The following is a 27,696-nucleotide window of genomic DNA, read 5'->3' as shown; positions in this document are numbered from 1 at the left end:
CAATATAACACAAGTCAAGCCAAAAAGAAAAACATTAAATTAGGAAGTACTTATAAAATGTTTTGTCACATATAGAACATATATGACAAATACATATTTGACAAGTATGGAAGATATTTTTATCTTTGAATAGGTGCTAGTAATAAAAATATGTAATTCACTGAAACCATCACAACATTTACCTTAAAGAGAGGAAATTACTTAGGGCTTAGGTTTTTATAACATAAATTTTAGACCAAAAATATATAGGATGCATTATGGTAAAGTAACAAATGTCTTAGAAAGTTAGGTTTCTGACACATTTGTTGGAAATTTATATTTTCTTTGTGGTACTACTTTGTATATTAACTTTGATTGTTCATTTTAAAGTAATATCAAAAAATTAATGCCAATGATTAGTGTGCAATATCTACTAATTATAAAAAACAAGATACAATTTATTTAAGAAAAATGTTAAGTAAAATGATCAGTTTTAATTCATTTCCTATTACAATGTGGACACATTTTTCTAAATGCTTAAAAATGTGGACACCTTTTTCTAAATAGCTAAATAAGGGTGATTAAAATAAAGATAAAAATTAGAAATAATATTTAAATTCTGATTCACAGTAGATAGAAAAGCAGTTGTACTCACTTTTTTACATAAACACCAGTACCTCTCAAGTCTACATCAAGCAGTGTATGTTTTATTTTTATAAGTAATTTGAATTACTTATAAAATTAGCATTAATAAATTAAAGATGTTAGGGAGGATTTAGAATAACAGTGCACTTTATTTCTATTTTGGATGCACACTCAGCTGTGCTCAGGGCTTTTTCCTGATTCTGCTCTCAGGAGTCAGGAAAAAGGAGTCAGGAGTCAGTCCAGTTAGACTGGAGTGACAGTAAGGTGGGTAGTGCGTTTGCCTTGCATGTGGCAGACCCAGGTTTTATTTCTCCGTTCCCCTCTCAGAGCCCGGCAAGCTACCAAGAGTATCCTACCTACACGGCAGAACCTGTCAAGCTACCCATGGCGTATTCGATATGCCAAAAACAGTAACAAGTCTTACAATGGAGATGTTACTGATTCCCTGTTTGAGCAAATCAATTAACAACGGGATGACAGTGCTACAGTGCTCTCAGGAGTGAGCTCAGGGGACCATATGGGGATCCAGAGGCTGACCGGAGATCAGCCCCATGCAAGGTAAGTACCTTAGCTCATATGCTATCTCTCCAGGCCTCTAAATAAAAGTGTCATTTTTTTGTGAGAAACAAAACTAACTTTGTTTTGGTAAAAATGTATTAACCTAAAGAATAAAAACAAAATTAAATAATTCCCATAAGTGAACACTTTGTCCTGCATTTGGAATTTTATAAAATATTTATATGATGAACTTGAGTGATAGCACAGTGGATAGGACATTTGCCTTGCATGTGGTGGACCCAGGTTCAATTCCTCCATACCTCTCGGAGAGCCCGGCAAATAACTGAGAATATCCCACCCATATGGCAGAGCCTGGCAAGCTATCCATGGCATATTCGATATGCCAAAAACAGTAACAAGTCTCACAATGGAGACATTACTGGTGTCCGCTCGAGCAAATCAATGAACAATGTGATGACAGTGCTATTTATATGATAATTGATTTCTTATATGGAATATCAGGGATATACTTATGGTTTTTAGAAGCATATTACACTTAGATTTCAATTGGTATAAATGAAAATGTTACTTCTAGAGATAATAATAAATTATGTTCAATGGGAAGATAATGTCATAAAATGGTTTCAAGATGATATCGATTATGGTCAACATTTTAAATGATTTGCTAATGACTATTATTATTAATTTAGTTGTTCAGTTTGTTCCTAAGAGAAAGAACAAAGCATTCCAATCCTATAAATTGAGTAAGTGACATTTATGTTCAAACCTAATTTTATTCTTCTAGTTATATTAGCGATAACATAGAACATTCATTATAAACTGCTTCCCTGTCTTAACAGTAGGTAAATATTGGATAAAAGAAAAATCCAGGGGTTAAAGGACTAGCCTTGAATGTGGTCAAACCTAATTTGATCTATGATACCACATGGGTTTCTCCAAGCACTGCCAAGTGAACCCCAAAGTAGCTCCCTCAGACAATATCTTATTTAAGTAAGCACCCCTAAGTAAAAATAAACATTTTTTTAAAAAATAGGACAATATTTTTCTTGCATTAACTATGATAAAAATGGCAATAAGAATTAAAGGTGCTATCTGTACTTAGTATAATGCATATTATAACATAAATAAAAATAGTGATTAAATCTTAATATTTTTAAAAGGTCAGTGATCAAAAGTAAGAGAAACTGAAAATATGGCATAAAAATAAATTATGACCTTGAATTATTTAACATTATTCAGAAAGACAGGAAACTAAGAAAGAGAAATTTACCTCACAGTTCTGTGAGTAGAAAACTGAAAGCAGAGAAACTAATGTATTCATCAGAATGTAAGTCCCTGAGGCTGGAGCAATAACACAGTGGGTAGGGCATTTGCCTTGCACACCGCTGACCCGGGTTCGATTCCCAGTATCCCATATGGTCCCCCGAGCATCGCCAGGGGTGATTCCTGAGTGCAGAGCCAGGAGTAACCCCTGTGCATTGTCGGGTGTGACCCCAAAAAGCAAAAAAAAAAAGAATGTAAGCCCCATTATAAACTTTACATCATTTATGTCACCACTTTGACTTAATTCACCTTATCAATAACTCAGTATTGACTTTTTACTCGTTTATTCTTTTGCTTGTTCATTCATTCATTCAATTCAATCAATATTTAATGAACACATATAATGCTTCAGGCACTATGTTAAGGCAAATCAATACAAAAAGAAGTGTTTTCTTCAAGGAGTTCAGTTTAACAGAAGAAAAAATAAAGAAAATATTGAAGTCTACAGTAGGCACGCTTTATAAGTATTCTCAATTATGTGAACTATGCTTTGACAAATTTAAATAACATTTCCAATATACATTCATATCTCTGTTCATTGCAGCACTTTGAACAATAGCCAGGATATGAAAACAACCCCCAACAGATAAAGAGATTGTGGTACATAAATACACAATGGAATACCATGTGTTATGCAGATGTAAGAGATGATGCAAGCATGCACTTTACAACATAGATGAAAATGGAGTGTATTATGTAAAAAAAAAAGTCAGAAAGAGGAGAACAAATACTGGATTACTTCACTCACAACAATATAGAGACACAGATAAAAAAAATAGATTGTATTGAACAATAAAATCCAGGACCTTAGATTACAAAACTTACTAACAAACAGCAGGGAAAGGAATGAGGATTAAGGAAGATAAGACCAGAAGTGACTTAGAGAAAGTGCTGACGGTCTTTAAGCATATTGTTGGTGGAGTGGGTGTGGTAATTTTATACATCTATAACATAAGTTTTAAACTAGTATAACAATATATGGCATATGAATAAAAATTAAATTAAATGAATAAATTAAAGAATATCTCCAATTAAGAAAATAAATGTACTAAAAGATTGGATAAAAAGTGAAAAAAATGAAAAGATTGAGATGTTTTATTTTCCCTGAATAAAGCTTATTTTAAGTACAAAGAGGATGTAAGCTTTCCTTAGGGGAAGGGTTAAATTGTATGTCAATAGAGCAATTGATAGGAAAGAAATAAAGAACTCTCTTCCACTGAAAATGGACTCCTGAGCACCAGCAGATGAGGTCCATAAGCATAAAAACATAAATGATCTCTGGGATTTGCTGGATGTGGCCCCAGAAGAAAGCAAAACAAAACTTTAGGGTACAGTTCTAAATATTTGCAAAATGTAATCAATGAAAAATTATGTAATGAGAGTAACATAGCTAGAAAATACACATTTTCATATGAGGACTAATAAAGCTCACAGAGTAATAGTAGAAAATCAATTAAATAAGATGAGAAAGAAGTAAACTAAGTAAAAGAAGTATTAGTAGCGACATGGCTGGTTATAACTAACTCCTCCAGATACTATGTGCCTGTAGCATGGATATTTTGGATATTTTGGAAACTTTAACAACCCCATTGGTTAAAAGATGAAAGCAATCATTCTGTAGCCATGGATATTTTTACTCAGAATTTTAAATGATATATTTTAGCTGTAAGGAAAGTGCATGCATATAGAATTGGTGATCATATCTTGACTTTTGGAGATGAATAGCTGGGATTTTAATCATGTTGAAATGCATTAGTTGATTGTACCCTGTTGTTTAACAAAATAATTATTCCAAAAAGAGAGCTTACAGTTCACTTTCATAAAGATGACCAAGTTATAGAACTTTGATATGTACAACTTTGATCAAATGGTGAATAATTATTTTATCTAATAAAAAGGAAAACATTTTCCATCCTAAGTGAGTTAGTTATACTGTAATAATGACCATGTTCATTTGGTTTCTGATAGTATGTATTTACTTAATTCACTTAGCAAGTACTTATAGAGTCATTCCTTAGCAAGAACTAGTTCCTCAAAAAGATACTAAAATAAATTAAGTAACATTTAGTACTTGGACTTTATGAGTGAATTAAAATATATATTTTACTAGAGTACTAAAACATTCTACATGCCATTCATAAGTTATCTCTCTAAACACTATCTTCTTGATTTCCCAAACATTAGCCCAAAATGTTGTGGTGGGAATAAGCAATTCCCACATAGGAACACCACACCACATTTTAGGAGATAGTGATAGCTACAAAAGGCTAAAAAATCAAAATATATGGAGAATCTTCGGATAGAAGTCTGTTGTACGGGAAGAGGTGATGACTGGGGATTATGATGGAAAATGTCGGTAGATACATGAGCAGAGTGAAGAAAACTTTAGATATATAAAACCTGATGGATGACCATAAATTCATTATACTGTCAAGGAAGATGAATTCAGGAAGAGGAAACAAAGTCACTGGAGCATGATAGAATATGTTGGTTTGAAAATTAATATAAGCTGTTGAAGAGTCCCAACCTCCCTGTGTTAAGGCCTTTATCAAGTGTGGCATTGATAAATGAACGTGGAAGAGTAGAAAATGTGAAGAGAAGATGGTTTCTTGGCACTGAAGGTAGATCCCCAGCTTTACTGATAGTATTTGTGGAGGCAGAAACAAAAACAGACAATAGAAATATTTTCTCTTTCTCATCAGCAGATTTTTCTGGATTGTTTTGTACCAGGATTCAGGCACATAAATTATGTATAGAAATTTATTATATTTTAAAAAGCACTATAATTGATATTTCCCATATAATTCTGAGCATACTTGAACTTTTTAATTCCCCAGAAACTTGCATAGAAATCAATATAAGTGTGCATTAAACTAAACCACCAATGTTAGTATAATATAAGAATAAAACCTTATATATTTTCAAATGGGTATATATATCATAGGTATAAAATTAATAAATTATTGGGTTCTTAATATGAAACAGAAATAAAATGGAGAAAGGCAGGTTTTCAGAGTTAAAACAGTGAACGTAAAGGAGTTTGAAGGGAAAAGGTTGTCTTGACTTCATAGAGACAGCTGTAAATTAAGGTCACGAGGATACATTTGGTGGTGGCAATGTATCTTAGATTTTTTTTCCCATTTTAGCAAAATATGCTGTTGCAATTGATTCACTTGTACTTCAAATAACATGAAATTAGGCTTGGGTTTCAGAAAATATGGACTCAGAGTGGTCCTTAGATGACCATTTCTTCTTAAGTTCCATAAAGGAAATTTACCAGAAAAGAATGCCAGAGGGCACATTCTTTGAGCACAATCTTTCAACCCTTAGAAATGTTCACAGTTTGACTTGGGGAATCATTGTAGAATTTCCCATATATGAATCCAGTAGAGATGAGGTTATGCTTCACTGTCTGGTACACAGAATAGCAATAAGGTAAGGACACTGACTTAATAAAACTATTCATTTTCAGTTATTTTATTCAGTGTTACCATAGAAACTGTTACTCTACTACTACTGTCTACTTAGCACTGTAGCACTGTAAGCGCTGTCTTCCCATTGTTCATCAATTTGCTTGAGCGGGCACCAGTAATGTCTCCATCGTGAGACATTACTGTTTTTGGCATATCGAATACAGCACGGGTGGGTAGCTTTCCAGGCTCTGTCGTGTGGGTGGGATACTCTCGGTATCTTGCCAGACTCTCAGAAGGAATCAATCCCGGGTTGGCCGAGTTCAAGGCAAACGCCCTACCCAATGTGCTATTGCTCCAATCTACTTAAGAAAAACTAAAGGAAAACTAAATTTTAGTTTATTTTAAGTTTGCTTTTGGGGGCACACCCACCATTTGTCAGGGCTTCCTTCTCGCTTTGCACTGAGGAAACACTCCTGGTGGGGCTTGTATTTTTATGTTGCTGGGGACAGAACAAGACCAGGTTCATGTAAAGCAAAGAACCTTTCTTGCTGTAACATCTCCCAGGCCCTATATTCTGTTTTAGAGTGTGAACGACATCTGTTCCTTAAGAAATAAAGTGTGTCTTGAGGTTTTAAACTTGTTTTAAATAAGAGAACTGAAATATACGTAGCCATTCTGATCAATATGTTTTCAAGCATATTTTAAGAATTTTAAGTATAAACATGGATCATAAAACAACAGATTATTTTATAAATATTGAGGGGAAAATCCTCATTTGGTTTTATAAAGCCATGTTATACAAAATACTTCAGAATGTACCTCTAAAAATTGAGGAGTTTGGATAAAGTAAGCGGCCATCTATTAGAATTTGCATATAAAAATGGCAAAAGCAAATAATTAGTATTAACTCTTATTCTTTTATCAACCAAAAATGTGTCAAAAATTCTATGGTCCTGACTATCTGCTTTATAAATGAATGTCTAATAAATATTTTATAGGTGATTAAATTACATATTTCACACATGGACAATTTTAAGCTTTACAAATCCTCAATTGCCATAGACTACCACCAAGGTTATAATTTATTAAATACTAAGTATCTGTTTAATGCCAAATATTAAAAATAATAAAAATTAATTCATGTTATCTTGAACTTATTCATAAAAAACTGTGAAAATACTCAGTGTACAAACAATTATCTTTGAGCTGTGATTTTAATACAAAGTTAATCCCTAAGCCAAATTTTTATTCAATCAACACTAATACTTACTATTTCACTGGAAAAACAATGACATAAAACAAAATAAAAACACCCAGAGCAAATCACAAATCTTAATAGTAAGATGGGCCAGCCATCTTCAGAGAGAATTTATAAGAGCCATTGGGTATACAACTGGGAAAAAGTATCTATTTGACCATCTGCATAAAGTTAATCATGTCTTAAGGAATAATGTCAAGTAGACCCATTTTGCTGAGAAACTCTATTTTTCAGTAAATAAAAGTAGCCCTCTTTATCCAAATGAGCTATAACTAGACATAAATATTTTTTTAAAAAAATACGTTCTATTTAAGACAAATATTTTTCCTGGTGAGTCTTACATATAAATCAAATAGAAACTGAAAACATCTAGGTTAAATAAAAGGGAGAAAAAGCCAAATTCAGGAAGAATGACCAAGTTCTCCCTTGGGAAGACAACAAACATTTGGTGATTTTTTTTTTTTTTTTTTTTTTTTTTTTTTGCTTTTTGGGTCACACCCGGCGATGCACAGGGGTTACTCCTGGCTCTGCACTCAGGAATTACCCCTGGCCGTGCTCAGGGGACCATATGGGATGCTGGGATTTGAACCCGGGTCGGCCGCGTGCAAGGCAAACGCCCTACCCGCTGTGCTATCTCTCCAGCCCCGACAACAAACATTTGGAAGCCATCTGTCTACTGGGGATTGTCCCCAGGGGAAGAAAGATTTGGACTCGAGACCCTCAGTGAGGTTAAGGTCTGTCAGTAAGAGTAAAAGAAATTAACATTATCTTTCAAGATTATTTGACTTACCAAAGTGAATCGAAATATTCTGTACAATAAACTGCGAAGAATCTGTCTAAATAAAGTGAATGCAGTCTTGTTGAAATAATGCATTTTTAAGAATCATGTACATGTGTCCTTTTGTCTTGAGAACTGGCAATGCCAGGTTAAAAAATTATTTTAAAGCAGATGCTAATCTTGGGTGACTTTAGAAATGAAAGAAATACTACTCTCACTCTGTAGATGACTTGGGTAAGACAAATCAAAATTACTTTCCTTATTTTCACCCTCTGGCTGCACCTTGTGATACTCAGGGATTTCTCCTTAATTCTATACCTTGTGGGCTCAGAGGGTCATTTGGGGTGCCAGAGATTGAACCCGCGTCAGCCTTGTGCAAGATATAGTACTATAGCTCCAGCCTCCAATAATTATTTTTTCTTAAGAAGCACTTTAGACACTTTTCTGTTTTCCTCAGTATGGGTGGGGGTGCTTCTACCCTCTGAGTGAAGGTATAAGTGAGAACAACTTTGTGCCTTGAGCCGATAGGCATTTGGTGAAGCTCCACTGCCAGTCCTCCCCTTGGTGGGGGTGGGGGTGCTCAATGCTGAGGTGGTTCCAGGAGAGATCTGGTCCGGCTCTGTGTTCCATCTCTTACTGTCCTGTTTAGCTCCTTTCCAGGGAAGATAGCTCTGACTAATGCTATTAAAGCTTTTCATAAGTGGGAATCCTTAACTATTTCCCATCAACTTGGCACAGAAATGTGTAACTTCTCTTGTTTAACAAACCAAATGTTAGCTCCTTTTTGAAAAACACTGTTCCACTCCTTCAGAGAATTCTGGATAAAAGAAAATTTCTCTAAACGGAATATAAGTCCCATAATTGAACACAGATTAAGGACTGCCTTTATATCTCTGGAATCTGCTAGACTCCTTCCCATAATTATCTCAATATCTTCTTTTTGATGGTCCCTGCAGTGCATAATTACTTTGGAGGTCTGCACTGTCTTCAATAGCTGCAAAATTTCTGCTCCATCTTTTATAGGCCTATTTTAATCCATCAGATATTCTTTGTATTCCATATTTCAGGCCCATGTAAGACTTTAAAAAGCAAATTTAGGGGCCAAAGTGATAGTACAATGTGTAGGGTATATGCCTTGCATGTAGCAGACCCGGGTTCGTTCCCGGCATCCCATATGGTTCCCCCAGCATCTCCAGTAGTAATTCCTGAGTGCTGACCAGAAGCAGCCCCTGCACATCGCTTGGTGTGACCCAAAAGGGGAAAAATATATTTAGATGGTTGATGGAGCATATTTAGAGGGGCACACTTCATCAACTTCAAAGAGACCAACCTGAGGCTGCAGATGTCCCAGGTGCTGCCCAGAGACACAGACAGGTGCATGTTTGACAGTTTGCAGATGGTTACAACATGCCAGTTGACCAAAAGCTTACATTCGGTAGTCTGGGAACACCTGTAAAGGCGATGAGAGGCTGCCCAAAAGCCTTGGTCCCTCTCAGGGAGCCCAGCAAGCTACTGAGAGTATCGACCCGCAAGGCACAGCCTGGCAAGCTACCCGTGGCATATCGAAATGTCAAAAATAGTAACAACGACGGTTCTCATTCCCTGATTCTGAAAGAGCCCCCCATTTGCCATTGGGCTACATTAGCACATGACAGGGACGAATGGAGACCTTACTGGCACCGCTTGAGCAAATCGAACAATGGGATGATAATGATGACATTGACAGTGATTTAGACGGTATAAAGGTTTACTCTAAACTTTTTAGCCAAGTGACAGGGTTGGGTGCTTTTTGGGCTTTTTGAGCTGGTTTCACCTTGCTAGGATTTAGCTTCCACCATTTGATGTAGTGGTGATGTACATCAAATGGTGTACATCTGATGTAGGTCAGATCACAACAGCATAAGCAGTTTTTAAAGAACCTCATGAACTAGGTTACTTCAATCATTAAACCAAGTTTTGTATGCATTAATTGAATGGAAGGACATCTTAGGGGCAGGATAATTTTTCTCCATCCTTCAGAGCCTAATGTTTTTAAAAAGTTGTGAAGTCTATCTGATTTCTCTTTCAGGCTGACAACTCCAAAATCTGTAAAACTTTTGCCCGGGTCCCACTAATACTAAGTAAGCACGAGATTTCACACCTTCACATAGGTAGGGACTATACTAACATACTAACATACTAACATACTATCTTGTTAATATGAAGAAGTTACAGGAAATGTAACTTTTAGATTTACAGAGGTGAAACAACAAAAAGCCTAATAAATTCTTAGAAAAGGACTTATAAACCCTGCAATTAGATAAAATAATGTTCACATAAACTTATTTTCTAGATCTAAAAACACAAAAAAGGAGTTCAGAGGAAACTTCAAGTTCTTAGATATTATTTATCTGTGGCATCCTTGGTGGATGCCTACAACTGACAGGTATCCTGATTAATGACACACTGGAATTCTTTACTTTCTTTAAATCAGCATGCTGTCATTTGAGTCTTAAAATATACAAAATGTTTAAATCCCTTTATTTCGGAAACAAATGAAATACTTACATTATTAAGAGAAGAGCATACTGGTTTCGGTCCGTAAAATCTTTGGGAAAGGACAACTGTAAAGGAAGTTCTTTTAAAGAAAGAGCAGAACATTAAAGATGGAGAGTCATTTACATGTTAAACTACAGATACAGAGAAAATTGTTCTTAAATAATATAGCATTCACGAAACATTACCATAGTCATCAATATGAAGCATTTTAATTTCTGACTTTACTATCTTCTTCTTCTGGATAGCTTCCTTCAGCATAGAATTGCCTTCCAATACAAAATATTCTATAAATCAAAAAGGGCACAGTAAATCACAGGATGCTGTGTGTTGCTAATCAATACAACAAATGCTTACAACAAATGCTTATTTAGCTGTTCTTATGATTGGTAGACACTATGCTGAACACAGATTTAAATCTTATTTCTAAATTACTATGTTTTTTCCCTGAGTTTTCACAGTCCTGTATGATTTTCTTCAGTGTTCTATGTAGTGGTAATTAGCATTTATAGTTCCAAATAAAAATGTAATTATATTACTATCTTACTTAAGTATATTTAAAAGAATATGAATTCATCTAGCAATAGTGAGATAAAATTTAAATGTGTAGATTTTAATGCAAAATTACCAGGTATGCAAAAAATAAGGAAGATCAATCCAGAGTCTATAAAAAAATTAACTAATAGAATTTACCCCAAAGGACATATTTGAAATAGTGGGTTGATGGCTGCATTAAATTACGTATTACAACCATATTCTTTGTATTCAGTTAATTTAAAAAATGGGAATGTTAAGTAGAAATATAAATAAATTTAAAAAAACAAATTGGATGCCAAAAACATAACCTAAAGAATATGTGCTACATAAAAATTACTACATAAAAATATACTGGGTCGGATGAAAAGAACATTGCATTTCAGAAAAAAATTAATTAAAAAATTTGAAAAAGGAATTTAGAAATATAGAAACAAACAGTATTTTAAAAAAAAGAAATACCAAAAATGAAAGAAAAGCAGTACTCATAAAATTCCAGTGTCCTAGCAACTTTCTGGGATTTTGTCTGATATGCTATCTATATATATTTATATAAGTTTACTAAAACAATTTACATAGTAAAACAATGGGTCTTCCAATCAATAAGCACTTGTCTTTTTTCTGCTTTTTTTAATTTTTTTCTTTTTCATTTGGACCATATCTGGAGGTGCTGAGAAAACACTCCAAGCTGTAATGGGGGCCCACATGCAGTGCCAAGGATAGAACCTTGAACCTGGGTCAACCTTGTTCAAAGTGAACACCCTACCTGCTATATCCTTTCTCTGCCTGCCCAATCAATAATTATGAATAAGTGTATATTTATTCCCATTTGATATTTCAAAAGTCCCAATGATTTTTGGTTTAATTTTCAGGAATTTGCGCATGTTTGTTGGACTTTCTATTTGCAAAACATGAGTTAAGATGTGATTCACTGTATTAACTCTCGGTCTGGTGCTCAGAGGTTCATCTGGACAGTGCTCCAGGAACTGTGTCGTGTTTTAGGCTCTAGGCTTAACAAAAGCATGTGTTCTAGGCCTTTGAGCCATTGGACCATATATGTTTTTTAAGAGAACATTTTTTTTATATCAAAGTGTTCTTTGGTTTATAGGCATGTCTTCTGAATGCAGTATTTTCCTATATTTATTTCATTTTCCAGATTTCATGAAATTAGTTACTACAGTGTCATATGATGAATAGATGTGAAAAATGACATCCACTAAATTTTCCTCATTTTTAGGAGTGAAGTACTGAATCTTCCAAAATTAAATATGTCGGTTGTATATTTTTGTAGATGTCTCTCATTAGGCTACAATTGTTTTTTCAGATTCTTTGGACTCATAGTTGTTTAGTATAAATCATCTTGCTATTTTTTCAAATATATTTTTTCTTAATTTTTTGACACTTAACCAGTGAATTACAATGATTAATAATCATTCATTTTAGAGCAACCATAGATTCTACAGAAAAACCATACGTGATAATAATGCAGTATGATTTTATTAAGTGTTAGATTTTACTTGACAGTATTTAGCTGAAGAATTTTCCATTTTTATTCCTGAAAAAGAATTCTTTGTCTGTGTTTGCAATCCAGTTAATGTTGGCCTTGTGTTTCTGAAAGGCTTTTATATATAACCTTGCTACTCACATATTAAATTTTGCATCAGTGAAGCTCACTTACTGGACTTTTCTTTGTTTCTTTTCTTTTTTCGCTTGTTTGATTTGGGCTGTGCCCTGCCATGCATAATATATACCCTCAGCTCTGTGCTCCAAGTTGCTCCTGACATAGCTGGAGGAACATGTGGGTCAGTGGTTAACTCTGGCCTCATATTCAAGTAGGAAATGAGCACATTTAACTAACGCTCTGCGGAGTTTTTTAATGGATTATTTATTCATTGTGAATTGCAGTACTTAATATGTAATGGAATATTTATGTATTGTATATCTTTTAGGGTTGGAGCAATAGCACAGCGGGTCGGGCGTTTGCCTTGCACGAGGCCCATCCAGGTTCAGATTCTTCCACCACTCTCAGAAAGCCCAGCAAGCTACTGAGAATATCTCTCCTGCACAGCAGTCTGTCAAACTACCCGTGGTGTATTTGATATGCCAAAAACAGTAACAACAAGTCTCACAATGGAGATGTTACTGGTGCCCACTTGAGCAAATCGATGAGCAATGGGATGACAGTGACAGTGACAGTATATTTCTTATATTTATGTATTGTACTTTTTCCTATATAAAATTTTGTATATCTCTTTAAAAGCTTTGCTGATTTAATATAGGTAGCAAATATCTTACCCTTGCCAAAATTTACTTTTAATAGCCCATTACTGTCATTTTATGCCTATAAAGAGTGTACTTACATCATTTATCTCATTAGCGAAAATGTTAATGATAAACTTTTATGATTCTATTACCAATTTAATTGATTTCTTCAGTTATTAATTGTTTGTGCATTTTTTTTCAACTAGAGGCAAAAGCACAGGGGCAGGGCATTTGCCTTGCATGCGGCCGACCTGGGTTCAAATCTTTTGTTCCTCTTGGAGAGCCTGGCAAGCTACCAAGAGTATCCCATCCGCATGGCAGAGCCTAGCAAGCTATCTGTGGCATATTCGATATGCAAAAATCAGTAACAAGAAGTCTCACAATGGAGATATTACTGGTGCCTGCTCAAGCAAATCAATGAACAATGGGATGACAGTGCTACAGTGCAGTGCTTCGGTTCACTTTTGTCAGCATTTATTCAACATTTTATTTGTCCTTCCTATAGACTTGCTCTTTTGTGATTTGCTCTTTTGTGATTAGATTTTTAAATGGGTATTTTAGATTGGACTGAAGCAATAGCACAGCTGGTAGGGTGTTTGCCTTGCATGTAGCCAAGCCGGGTTTGATTCCTCCATCCCTTTCAGAGAACCCGGCCAGCTTCCGAGAGTATTCCACCCACATGGCAGAGTCTGGCAAGCTATCCATGGCGTATTCGATATGCCAAAAACAGTAACAACAAGTCTCACAAAGGAGATGTTAGTGGTGCCTGCTTGAGCAAATTGATGAACAACAGGACAACAGTGCTACAGCAGTGCTACAATATATTTTAAGCAATTTTATAATTTTAAGCAATTTTATAATTTCCTGGATACTTTTTTAAAAAAGTAAATAAGGCTAGTTGAAAAAGTTCTCAGTTTTTTAAAATATTGATTCTTTGTTTTGATTTCACTTTGGAAGAGTATTTTCTAACTTTCCCATTCTAGTTTACAGTTTTGCCTGGATGAATTTTTCATCAGCCTTTTCAACGTTTTTGTTCAATTGTCTTTTGCTAGATTTTCCTGATGTTTTACATTCCTGGCTTAGTTAGTATATATGAAATAAGTGAATAAATTGTTTTAACATCAATAATTTAAACATATCTTATTTTCATCATTAATTTTATATTGATATTTATCATGTTTAGAATTTTTGTGCAATTTGATTTTTTAATTAAACTTAGATTATGTCATAATTTTATTAAACCTATTTTCCTTGTTATTCTCAACTCTAATTAAATTACTGTAGATACTGACCCTTAGAAAGTTTGCCTTCACTTTTCTCATTCTGTTTATCTTTGTGTCTACTGATAGTCTTTATCAATTATATATAATTTTATTACTTTCTAGTGATGTTTTAAATTTCATATGTCTAAATTTAATAGATTTTCTTCATAAAATTCTATTGCATTTTTCTCACTATGTTCATTTTTTCTAAATACTTATATTTGTAATAGTCAACAATTTGCACTTTACATGTTAAATCTATTTCTGAATATTTCTTTCCACGCCTCTTTTTTCTAGTTTTGAGTCACATATTTCACCTTCTTCACATAGTCAGTAATATCTTATTGGATCCTGATTATTATAACATCCACAATTTTATGTTCTGGATTTTATTACATTCTTTTAAAAATTATTTTTCTTTATTCTGGCAATTGTCTAACTCACATGCCATTAATTTTAATCACTTTAAGTCTTCTGCTCATAGATACTATGCTCTGTGAAAACCCAGTGATGACTGGGGGTCACTGGTACATATGGCTGGCAGTGGGATAGGCATTAGCAGTACGGGAGTATTCAGTATTGGGGATGGACACAAGACCTCACACATGGTACATGTGCAATGTACTATTTGAGCTACTCCTTCGTCCACTCACAGTTCTTAAAATAGTTTTTTAATTTGAAATTAAGTAACTTTGCTGAATGCTTAGTTTCACAGATTACAAAGGTATGCTTTTTATGAAATCTCTCCATAAGGATCCGGTGTTATGCTAGCTTTGGACATTCACTTTGCTCAAAGAGTGTCCCTCGTGTCTAGTGCATTATTACTGAAATATTTTGGGCAATTGACTCAAGTTCATCCTTTGTAAATCAATACAGAATTCCAGGTTTTTTCTTCATATATTTTATTTTTGAGTATTTAGCTTTCTTCCCAATACTCAAAAACCTTCAAAGACATCCATTCACTTTGGGGGAAAACAGATCATAAACACAGAAAATTATATGATTTAAGAAAAATCATTAAAAATATTAACTCAGTTTTAAAAATATTGAAAACAGACAGTTTTAAATAATTCATTTATGAAAAGTGTTTGAAACATATTGTGAAATATTGGAAGGAGAAGAAAATATTTAGAAATTATTTTTGAGTAGATTAGAAGGAAAAGAAAAATGATGAATAATTGCTAGGAAGAATAAAAGAGAGATAGAGAAAGTGCAATAAAATTATTAAAAAAGGAAAAAAGATTGAATAGAGAGGAAAATGAGAATTATAACATAAGAAATGAATAGAATATGCAACACTCAAGAAATAGAAGTGATTGAGAAGCATTCCTTGCATGTGCCTGATCCTTGTTCAATCAATGGCACCACATGGTTCCCTGAATATTGACTGGTATAGCACTGCTGGCACCTGAGCATCCTGGGAGTAGCATGAATATTTAGGGTATTGTAGGGTTCTATCAGTGCCAGATCTGTAGGTCCTTACATTGAACCACCAGCCTGATTCGCAGCATTTCTAGGAAGGACCATCACATCTCCTGAGCAATGCTTGGGAACCCTCCCAGTCTCCCACCCCACCAAAAAGAAAATATGCAAAAAAGAAAGAAAAAAATGGGAATTTCAAAAATAGCACAAAGCAGATGCAAAATTATACACAGGAATATGGAAATACTAAGTAATTTTTTTCATATTTGTACCTTATCTTGAGTTATGAGCATTACAACAAAAGGTTTCTTTTTCATTATAAAAGTATTATCTATTAATATTAGAGCATTCTGAAAACCAAGAGAAAGTTTGAAAAACACTTAAAAATTCTGTCAGTCAAATCTAAGAATAATAGCACTTGCAAAAATTTTGTCCTCTTGAATTTAAAAAAAAAAACAAACTATTGAACCGTTATGATACAGACCCTTACAAAGCTATTCATGATTAGATTTCAGTCACACAGTTTTCCAACACCCAACTTTCCACCAGTGTAAATTTCCCAGCATCAGTGTCCCCAGGTTCCCTCCCATCACCCCCACCCACCCTCCTGCATCTATGGAATGGAAGGAGCTTTGCTTCTCTCTCTCTCTCTCTCTCTCTCTCTCTCTCTCTCTCTCTCTCTCTCTCTCACACACACACACACACACACACACACACACACACACACACACACACATCCCCTTGAATTTTATATGGATTTTCCTATACTTTTGTTAAAGTGAACTCCCTCATAATTTAAAAATGCAATTAAACACTATGAAGCATTTACCTATTTACCTTTGTAAACCTATCATTATTATTCCTAGTGGGAAAACTGAATATGCTTTATTAAATATGTAACAAATTGCAGAAATATATGGACGATGCACAGGGAAAATATAGGGATTAGTATAGTGTTAACCTAAGGTTAATGGCAGAGAGTAGATTGATTTGCAATTCAAGAGAACACAGCAGAGATAGTAGATCCATGACAACAGTTATTGAGATATCCTCAGTGACCTCAACCAAAAGTCTGAGCAAGTGATACAACCCTGGGGACACTTTGAAGCAGTTAGAATGAAGAAATGGATGGTCTAAAATCACTTTTCTTTTTCCTTCAGCACCAACAGGATTTATTTGAAGTGAATCCAATTGGCAGTTTAATGACAAAGGAACCTGTGACCTACAGACACCCTTTCTAGGGCAGCCACCAGGGAAGAAGAAAACCTAGAGATAAAAATGCTTGAGATGACAAATGAAAGATATTCAGGGAATTAATATTCCACTAAAGTTTATTTACAGTTTCTTCTTTTTTTGATCATGATTCTCACGATCATTAACATTGCTTTTATAATTGTCTCTATTTAAATTCTTGAGCATAAACTATTAAAAAGAAATATACTAGGCAAATAAGTATAAAATATTTAAGATGTATGAGTAAATTATTGTTTTCCAAAAGATTTGATATAATTTTTATATCTGCCAGTGAGTTATGAGAATCTCATTATATCCTCATTAGCAATGTAAAATTTGATATTATTTATTTGTTAGAACAATTTACATGGGAATGTTTTACTCTGCATTTTATTGATAAGTAGTGGCATTAATAGTTTTCATGTTTACTAAATATTTAAAAATTTTTTTTCAAGTACTGTTATGTGTTATGCAGGCTCAGAATAGTTGGCCATGCCTGACTCATTAATGTATCATGTATCAGGATTAACTCAAAGATTTATTAATCAAAATATTTACTTTGATTGAATGTATACTTTATTTTATTTACATTCAATTGAAGCAAATATATTAAGGAAAATTATGTTTTAAAAAAAATAACGATATAACTCTGGTGAGAGATCTTCTTATTTTATTTGACCATAAGAAAATTATAAATTGTTGTCAATTAGAAAGAAAACAGGAAATATTTCTCTTAGTCAAGAATCTATCAGGATTTGCAATACTAGTTAGTAGAAAATAATATTATCAAATTGATAATTCAAATTCATTTTTATTCAAATATATTATACATATTTGTTATTTATTTAATGTATTCTTTAAAAATATATTTCATACAGAAAATTCAGTTGAAATTTTTCCCACAGTAATATTTATCATATAAGGTAACATTTTGCAGATCCCAAAAAACTATATGAAGAACTTCTTTTATATACTATTTCTATTAAAAGTTAAATATTATTTTACTAAATATTAAGACTGTTAAATTTAATATTTTTGATATTAATATTAAAGTCATTCAATTGGCTAAAAATAACTTTTTAAGATCTCTACTAATGGCATATATAAATAGAAACTTCATGTGCTAAACTATTTCCAACCACACAAACAAAAAAAAATAACAACCCTCCATTACAGATGTAGAAATTTCATCTGTATCTAGGAAAAGTAAAGATAGGGTTTAAAAATTATAAATATTGTTCTATGAAAATTACATTTATGATTCAACATTGCATTGTTAAAGATACATTTTATCTACTTTAAGTCAACACATTACTTAATATGCTTAGGTAATATTAAGAACATCACTTTAAATTTAATTATACAATTTGAGGAACAAAATCACCATGGAATAAGATGTCATTGTAAGGTAACAAACACTACTCAATACTCAAATAGTCATTTTTGTACCCTGAATACCTGAAACAAACAGAACAGGAGGTATAAAAAGTGATGTATGTTTTTATATCTCCTGAAGTTCAAAAATGTATTGCTCTGAAGGTATTATTTGCATGATGTCCAGGGGGAAAAAATCAGAGGACTTAGAGGTCAATAGATTAAAATGTATCTAAAGAAATTATTAACTATTTCTCATTCAATCAAGATAAAATAGACCTCAATTACCATTTAACTACAGCTTAACCTAGGCTTAAGCCACTTGTTTTAATGTTTTTCTTAAAGGAAAAAGAGGAAATTGATGATATTGAATATTCCTATGGAGAGTTCTGATAATGGGAATTCTTGACAGTTCTATAGAATCTGACACAAATATTAGCTAAAGGTACTGTTGTAGAACAATGCTTGCATGAATATTCTATATTAACTTGCTTGTATACTCACTTGATGGATTGTCTGTGCTATGTAGACTGATGACAGGAACCCCTGGACCTGGAATTTAAAAATGTATGTATAAAAGTTTTTAAAAATCTGATAATAACTCCTCAAAAGTTTACTTGAAAGAGTTGTTTTTAATTATCTGAGAATTTTTATGGTAAAAGTATAATTAAATAAAAACTATATTACTTTTTTACTTAATAAAATTCAGAAAGTTAATACTTTATTTTTACTTTTATTCAGAAATGTCAACAAAATTTGGAGGAAAAATTATTTGCACATATAATTTTTTTACTATCCCTTTCTCTAAAATTTCTTATTTATATTAACTTTAGTCAGTCTTATGCAACTACTATTTCTTATAGAGTAGTCAGAAAACAGACTTAAACATTATTCCTGTGATCCTACATTATTGCAAAATAAAATTTAATATACTACCCAACCAAGGAAGAAATAATGTATGCATATTACAAGTATTTGATCCATGAAATTTAAAATGTGGATTAATTAAATGTTACTTTTAAATATATAGTAGCTGAGATTTTCAATCATATTAAGTGTACTGGTTAGTTCAGATAAAACCTTTAGGTGTTATCTTGAAACTTGGCTACTCTCAGGAATGCCTTCTAAAAGTCTACTTCTTTATCAATAAGTAACTCTGCCCCTTTTTTTAATCAGTTTATTTCAAATATTTAAAAAATTGACTAAAAAGTATAAAGATTTATCTCCTCCATGGTGTCTTAAAGAAAGACAACTAAAGGTACAGTTGAAAGTAGTAGAAGTCAATCTATCAAATTATAAAAGATTTAATAAAACTACATCTCTAGGAATAACATTAATACATTAAAAGACAAATTATTTCTATCAATATATACTATCAATATATCTTACTATGCAATAGCACATTGCTATCAGATAGGAATTACTGGTCTTACCATGATTTCTCAGAATTACAGGGACCAGACAGAGGAAATTAATTTTTAGTTAATCCAAATTATGTCTCTTTAGGAAGCATCATTTTAATCAAAATAGCATTTTCCCCCAAATACTGGCAAATTGATTTATTATTGTTAGTATATAGTATCATGACTCCTGATATGAATTTGTCAGTTTGCATTGTTCTTATTAAAATAGCACTTAACGTGGGTGCATTTTAGTTCATCTCAATTTCTATTTACAACTATAATATATGAAAAACTCATATAGCTTAGCACAATAAACGTAACAGAACTCATTTAAGACTAAAAAAATATAGCTACACAGCATTATTCACTAATGATAGACAAAACTCATATAAACCAGTGAATTTGTCAGAACTAAACATTATCTTACCTTTACAGAGTAATAGGAAATGCTGATTCATGGGACTAAAACTGGCATCAAAATATGTACATTCTTCTTTCATGAAGTTACATGAAATGCATTGGCGATTCAATAATCCTTCAGTAGAAGCACTAGGAAAAGCAAACATAAAATAAAATACACTATCATCCAAGATACTTGAATGCATGGATATGTATATCTCAATATTATAATAAGATGAGTTACATTAAAGAAAAATCAATTTTCAAAACTCCTATTAGAATTAAATATCTTCATATCTGCAGTTAAATTGATTATGTCTACCTCTATTCGTGTAATATTTTATAAACATATAATATGCTTAAAAATGATTTTCCATGTCAGTCAATGCTATTTGTTCTTACCTCAATTTTATTTATACACTCTTTATAAGTACTCATAGAGGGGAACAAGAGAATATTACAGGGCTTAAGGTGCTGGTTTTACATGTAATTGACCCCAATGACCCTGGTTTCAATCCCAACAGCACTATATGGCCTAAAACATCCCTCCACACATGGTAAAAATAGTCTCACAAAGAGATGAACAACAATGATTAACAAAATAACCATTAGCATGTTGAAAGGATTAGTAAATATTTTCAAAAATCACACAAAAATTCAAGTTCTTTATTTATTTATAACACTCTTCACGTTAGAATTGTGCATCAGTGCCATTTTTTTTTACCACTAAATACTTGCACTGAAATCTTCTGCATTGTCCTGTTCTGTTCTGTGGTTTTCGGGCCACATCAGCAGAGCTCTAGGTCTACTCCATAAGAGTGCTCAGGGGTAGTTCTCCTGGTACCTTAGAATCATGCAGTGTCAAGAATAGAACCTGAGGTTCCCATATGGGAAGAATGTTCTCCAGTACTTTGAGCTTTCTCCCAGGCCCAAGTATCAAACTTTTTGACAGATGTATTGTTATATATTAATATGTATATGGATAGATATACGGACTTTGAAAGTAAGCTAGATAAGAAAAAAGATAATACTCTTTACTTGGCAAATAATGGTGCCTAAAGATTGAGCTATCTACTCAAGATTTAATTTGATATAAAGATTGTTTGTTTTTGGATTAAGGATTAATTCTGTATAATCTTAGCTGATATACTAAATCTCTACTGATGATCACTGTCACTGTCACTGTCATCCCGTTACTCATCGATTTGTTCGAGCGGGCACCATTACAGTCTCTCATTGAGACACTTATTGTTACTGTTTTTGGCATATCCAATACGCACGGGTAGCTTGCCAGGCTCTGCCGTGCGGGCACGATACTCTTCGTAGCTTGCCGGACTCTCCGAGAGGGGCGGAGGAATCGAACACGGGTAGGTTGCGTGAAAGGCGAACGTCAAACCGCCGTGCTACAGTGGGTAGGGCATTTGCCTTGGACTCGGCCGACCCGGGTTCGATTCCCAGCATTCCATATGGTCCCCCAAGCACCACCAGGAGTAATTCCTAAGTGCAGAGTCAGGAGAAATCCCTGTGCATTGCCAGGTGTGACCCAAAAAGAAAAAAAAAATTAAAATACTTGTCTCCTTTACTAGTCAAGAACAATAATATAAATATATCCACTTTAATAAAATGATCAGTTTTACCCAAAGTTTAATTTTAAAACAATTAAAAAAATCATACCTAGTTCTTGACATTTTAAGTTGTAACTTTTAAATAACATTTGCAATTTATGTATTTCAATGTATTATGAAATCTACATAAAGCTACATCAATGTATTAGCTATATTACAATGTATTAATTCAATGTATTAGCTACATTGTAGTTCAGTGTATTAGCTACATTTATAATTTGTGTGACCATTACAGAGAAACTAAGAATGCCATAGTCATATAGTAAAATACTAGAGTTAAAATCAAACAACAGGCAACTATTTTTTTTAAATCTAAGTTCTCCAGAGATTAATATTAAATTTTCTCATTATATACATATATATCTGAAATTGTTGAAGAAATGTAAATTTTGAGACAAATTAAAGCACCAAATCTGATCACAATTCTGATTTTACCTGGGTATCTAACCCCATCATTAATTCAACCAATAATTTTTTTTTTAACGACCTGAACAAGACATTGATTGAATTTTCTGGGTTAAATACTAACATTATCTTGCAGTCAAGCCAACTGGCATTTGATGAGCTATTAAAGGTAAATTTATGCACTCTATTCGCTTTATAACATAGTCTTTACACTATTACAGGTCATAGATATATTGACTCTTCTATCTTGGACACTGGGGAAATAAGACAAGGACACAAATCTAAGAAGTCATTGTAATTCAAATCACATTTTAAGGTGCAAAAGGGAAGACAATTAAATCTTTGAGAATTATCATTTTTCTTTAAGGCTTTCATAGAATGAGTGAGATAAATGATTAAAAAAATATATCCATATTTCTAAAATAGCTATAATGACTGAAAATATTGATCATGGCCTATATTTCTAAAGAGATAAACTTCAGGTCTCTTGAAAGAAAGTGTTGGTCAATACTTTAAGCAAGAATTAAAACAAAAATTAAACTCAATTTCTTTAAATTAATAATTGCTCTTCCTTTAGAATCCATTAGAATTGAGAACATAGGTCACAGAATCTAAAAAGAAAAAAGGGCAAAATAGTATATATCGGACACAGATTATCAAAAGGAGAGGTTTGCTTTAAATTAAGCAGTTTATGCTTGGATAAGAGTGAATGGGTGAATTAAAAAAAAGTTAGGTTACTCTAAACATGCAATTTTACTCTCAAAGGAAAATCTAGGCTACTTGGTAAGAATCAGTGGTGACACTTCTTCAAACATGATGAATTTCCACTGAGAATATGCCATGGCAGTTTTGACACTTTAAAAATGGATCTGTGAAATGGAAATTAGAAAGTGTATATAAAGTCTAGAATTAATAAGCTGCTAGCCAGGCAAAAATAAAAGTCATTCTGTGAGTTCCTGGTAAAAGCTTTCTGAGTGAGGAGACATTTAAATACTAAAAAGGTGTGACCTTTGGACCCTTTCATGTACATATTTCCATTTAACAAAATAATGGGAAAATGAAAATATTCTCCATCTATTGCTTTATTTAGTAGGAAATGTGTAGTTGCAATTTCAGTAACAATTTTAATGAATTTTATAAACACTGGGAGGAAAATAAACTGCACTTGTTCTATTAAGTGTTTGTGACACTTTTATTCTGTTCAGGAATTACTCTGTGCACAATATTGAAGCACCTAAAATTCAAAATGAGGTTTAGAATTTTTTTTTTACAAAAAGGATTACTAGAAAAATACGTAAATGCTGCTGAGAGGGTTTGCTGATAGAGGCAAGCCAAAACGGGGAGGAGAATAGGGCTAAAAAAAATGAGGATAAGAAAGAGAAGAAAAATTAAACACAACAAAATGATCTTTGCTCAGTTCTATTCTTTGAGACTCACACAGGCCCAGAATCAAGGAATTGTGCAAAATATGCAAGGTTGTTCTGGCTCTTGTGTAGCTATGTTTTAAGTGCAAAAGAAGTTTGAAACCTTAATTTTTTCTAGTCCATCAATGTACCATTAGGAAATCAACATTGCACATTGCCTACCTGTATAGCTGCCTCCCTCTGGAAGAAGATTCAGTGCTCAGAAAGTAACTACCCAGGAAAGAAAATACAAACATTAGACAAGATCAATTGTTGTCACACTGATGGTTCTCTGGAATCTTCAAACAATGAATGGACAAGCTGTTCTTTGATTAAGCAAAAGGGCTTGAGATTACTTGAGGAACAATTTTTTTTTTCTTTTTGGGTCACACCCGGCAATGCACAGGGGTCATTCCTGGCTCATGCACTCAGGAATTACCCCTGGCGGTGCTCAGGGGACCATATGGGATGCTGGGATTCGAATCCGGGTCGGCCGCATGCAAGGCAAACGCCTTACCCGCTGTGCTATCGCTCCAGCCCCAACAATTTTTTTTTTTTTTGAGGTGGATAGTGTCACTGCACTTTTCCCTGATCTCTCTCTGTATGTGTGGATACAGGGGGGGGGGGGCATGAGAAAGAAAGAGTGGGAGAGAAAGAGAGAGAAGCAGAGGGAGAGGGAGGGGGAGACAGAGAGAGAGGAGACAGTGAGGGAGAGAGGGAAAAAGAAGAGAGAGGAAGGAGAGAGAGAGAAGACATAAAAAGAGATGGGGGAGAAATAGAGAGCAAAAGACGGAAACAGAGAAAGGGTGGCCGTATTTATCAGAATTGAGTATAGGAACAATTATCAAAGGTTACTGTTTACATGACCAGGCTATTTTGACCAGAACACGGTAAGCAAAATGCAATGCTGGCAAAAAAATTGCATCTAGAAAACCAAAAAACACTCACATTTTTTGAGTAGTTTCATCATATGCCAAAATCTTTATCACTTCCCAGTTTCCTGATGTCAGGTGCCGCACAGTAATTTGCTCACTTTTACTCTGAAAAAAATAAAAATAAAAATAGAAAATATTGATTTCTTTATGTTTAAACAGAAACTCTTATCAACATAAAAACACTAGCTGCTTGTGTCACTTTTAATTCTAGGCAACACTCAGCTTCTTTGATTAAATACAGACACAGATGGTGGCATTATTCTAATGCAATAGGTAAATTTCAGCAAATATCTCTTTGTGGGTTTACCCCTCATCATCCTGATAGGGCATGTCTACTGGACATTTGACTGTTACAGAGATGGGATGGGGAAATGGATTGAGGGAGGGAAATTGGGGACATTGGTGGAAGTAAGTTGACACTGGTGATGGTATTAGTGTTGGACATGAAGCCTGAAATTCAATATAAATAACTTTGTAAATCATAGGTCCATAACAATAAATAAACAGATTTTAGGCTAAAATAAAGTTGTAGACATGTATTTAGTAACACATTAAAAATTAGATTTATAAATCTTTAAAATCTCTCTTGTGAATATATCATAATTTATTTATTTCTGACATTTTGTTGGACAACTTTTAGTGAAGCAGGGTAGTTTTATTGAATTAAAATTGCTAAAAAGATGTGAAAGGAGAGAAAGAAAGGACATAGTCTCTAGAGAAAACACAGGTTATGCACAATCTTTTTACCTCAAGTATTTCTCACTTCAATAACTTCTTGAAAATATTACTTGTAAAAAGCAGTCAATATTTATTTAATAGACACATCTCAAATTCCCTCAGGTTATTCAAAGTAGGATTTCAGTACTTTAAAATAATCCTACGTCCCATATCCCTTCATTCACAGTACCTTGTGTAGATCAGTTTATGCTATTGAGCAACATGCAGCTAGAAAATATTGCTTTGAGTGATGGGTGAGTTATCCTCTAAAATATCTCTGAGTTAGATCTATGACTGGACTTCAAAAGGCATTAAGTGCAATTCCCAAACACCACAAAAATTATGGGCATGCTTATTTTTATTCGAATAGGGAAACAAAGTCAAATCAGAGAAGGAATTCAACATTTACCTGGACAAAGAACATAGCTATGTGGTGAAATTCTCCACGTCCCCCTTGCTTAACTGGAACAGTCATAAAGAATTTACTGCCATCTCTAGAAAATACAGGTTCTTCATTCTAAAATAGAGAAGTACAAAGGATGATTCAAAATGGCAATGAAATAAATTAGGAAAAAGTTTTGAATGGAGACAAATCTTTTAAACAGTGTCTGACAATTCTTTAAAAGTTAAATTGACACAGAGCATGTGTGTGTGTGTGTGTGTGTGTGTGTGTGTGTCTGTGTGTGTGCGTGCGTGCGTATGTGTGCGCGCGCATGTATTGGGGTAGAGACATTTCTTGAATACTAGATTGGAATGACTGAAATACTAGAATAGACTAATTTGCTTTTAAAATATTTTACGGAATAACATATAATTACACAGAAATCATTATGTTTAGCAACTTTTTCTTTGTGATAAAGAAAATATGAACAATAGATTAACCCGGTATTTGTTAATCAAAACAATTTTTAACTACTACAAAGAACTTTATCAAAATAATCTCCAGAAAATCTTTTTTTTTTTGCTTTACCAGGAATGAAACACAGAACCTCACTTACACATGTGGTTTACTACTGAGCAACATCCCCTGTACCACATAGCCAATGTATATGGAGGTGTAATCAATTTTCTTTAATTTGAGCAATGTTGATTCATTCTAGTTTTGATGGGGCTCAGAATTTTTTCTTTTCATTTATACACACCTTTACTAATATAATGACCTGTATAATATATACATATATAAGTATAAACACAAACACATATTTATATATCCTAGTAGCTATTCTTTAGTCTTACAAAATATAGAGATCACTATTTAATAAAGATGTGATTAATAGCTGAAGTCATAAGTAATTAAACTTCACTTAAGTACAGCAAAAGTTCAAAGAAATATATCTAAAATGCTTTTGAGTGAAATGTACCACCTTCCATATATGGAAATGAGATTAACACAATAGACAAATTATGATATCTTGAAACGATACTGTAGATACTGTACCTGCTTTGAGAGCCATGTATCTGATGTCATCTCATATTTCTGAAATGAAACAATTAACTCCATGAAGCACCTAAAGACTGACATGAGGATGCATTAATTTAATTTCTTTTTACCCTGTCATTCTTCTGACATTATTTTCTCTCTTCAACTTCTGAAATACCATGAAAGATCCCATCCTTTGTCACTGTCACTGTCATCCTGTTGCTTGTCGATTTGCTCGAGCGAGCACCAGTAACGTCTCCATTGTGAGACTTGTAACTGTTTTTAGAATACTGAATATGCCATAGGTAGCTTGTCAGGCTCTGCTGTGCGGGCAGGATACTCTGGGTAGCTTGCTGGGCTCTCCGAGAGGGGTGGAGGAATCGAACCCGGGTTGGCTGCATGCAAGGCAGACGCCCTACTCACTGCACTACCACTCCAGTCATCCTTTGTCATTATTAATTTAAACAGAATAAATAATTAGGGCATTGTGCTAATAAAGATACTTTAAATAGAAAGTCTTCTTTGGTGAACTCTCTTAGAATTCTTAGTAGTATGTCACCAGAGATAGATCATTTTCCAACTCAGTTTGATTACCTCATCCGAACTGTTATGAACGACTAGACACTGTCTCTTTTCACCTCTAGGCATCATCAGGAAACAAAATTATTAAGAACTTCCAAAGAACTGGGCAAACATCCAGGAGTGAAATTAAAAGGTGGACAGTCTTTCCATGTTCAATCCATTCTTTTTCATAGTAATTTTTCCCCCTTGGGGAAATACAATTAAACATTCGAAATGACAAATCTTTATGATCCATTAAAATTATCTTACAAAGAATAGGAACCAAAATCA

The 27,696-nt window shown here is 33.5% G+C and overlaps 1 protein-coding gene across 2 annotated transcripts in view; it reads right to left on the bottom strand.

The window, feature by feature from the left end:
* Window positions 1-27,696, bottom strand: part of DPP10 (dipeptidyl peptidase like 10) — a 667,274-nt gene that overhangs the window by 31,081 nt on the left and 608,497 nt on the right. For both annotated transcript variants that reach the window (XM_004608165.2, XM_055119680.1), the window contains exons 12-19: window positions 26,863-26,901; window positions 25,834-25,941; window positions 24,721-24,812; window positions 23,956-24,003; window positions 20,368-20,489; window positions 19,042-19,089; window positions 10,639-10,737; window positions 10,463-10,532 (exon numbers count right to left, since the gene is read on the bottom strand). In XM_004608165.2, coding sequence (XP_004608222.1) covers window positions 10,463-10,532; window positions 10,639-10,737; window positions 19,042-19,089; window positions 20,368-20,489; window positions 23,956-24,003; window positions 24,721-24,812; window positions 25,834-25,941; window positions 26,863-26,901 — 626 coding nt within the window. The remainder of the gene's footprint in view (window positions 1-10,462; window positions 10,533-10,638; window positions 10,738-19,041; window positions 19,090-20,367; window positions 20,490-23,955; window positions 24,004-24,720; window positions 24,813-25,833; window positions 25,942-26,862; window positions 26,902-27,696) is intronic.

This window comes from Sorex araneus, chromosome X, assembly GCF_027595985.1.
Source record: "Sorex araneus isolate mSorAra2 chromosome X, mSorAra2.pri, whole genome shotgun sequence".
Lineage (NCBI taxonomy): Eukaryota > Metazoa > Chordata > Mammalia > Eulipotyphla > Soricidae > Sorex > Sorex araneus.
The sequence above is the reverse complement of the archived record's forward strand: the minus strand, read 5'-3'. Positions and strand labels throughout refer to the sequence as shown.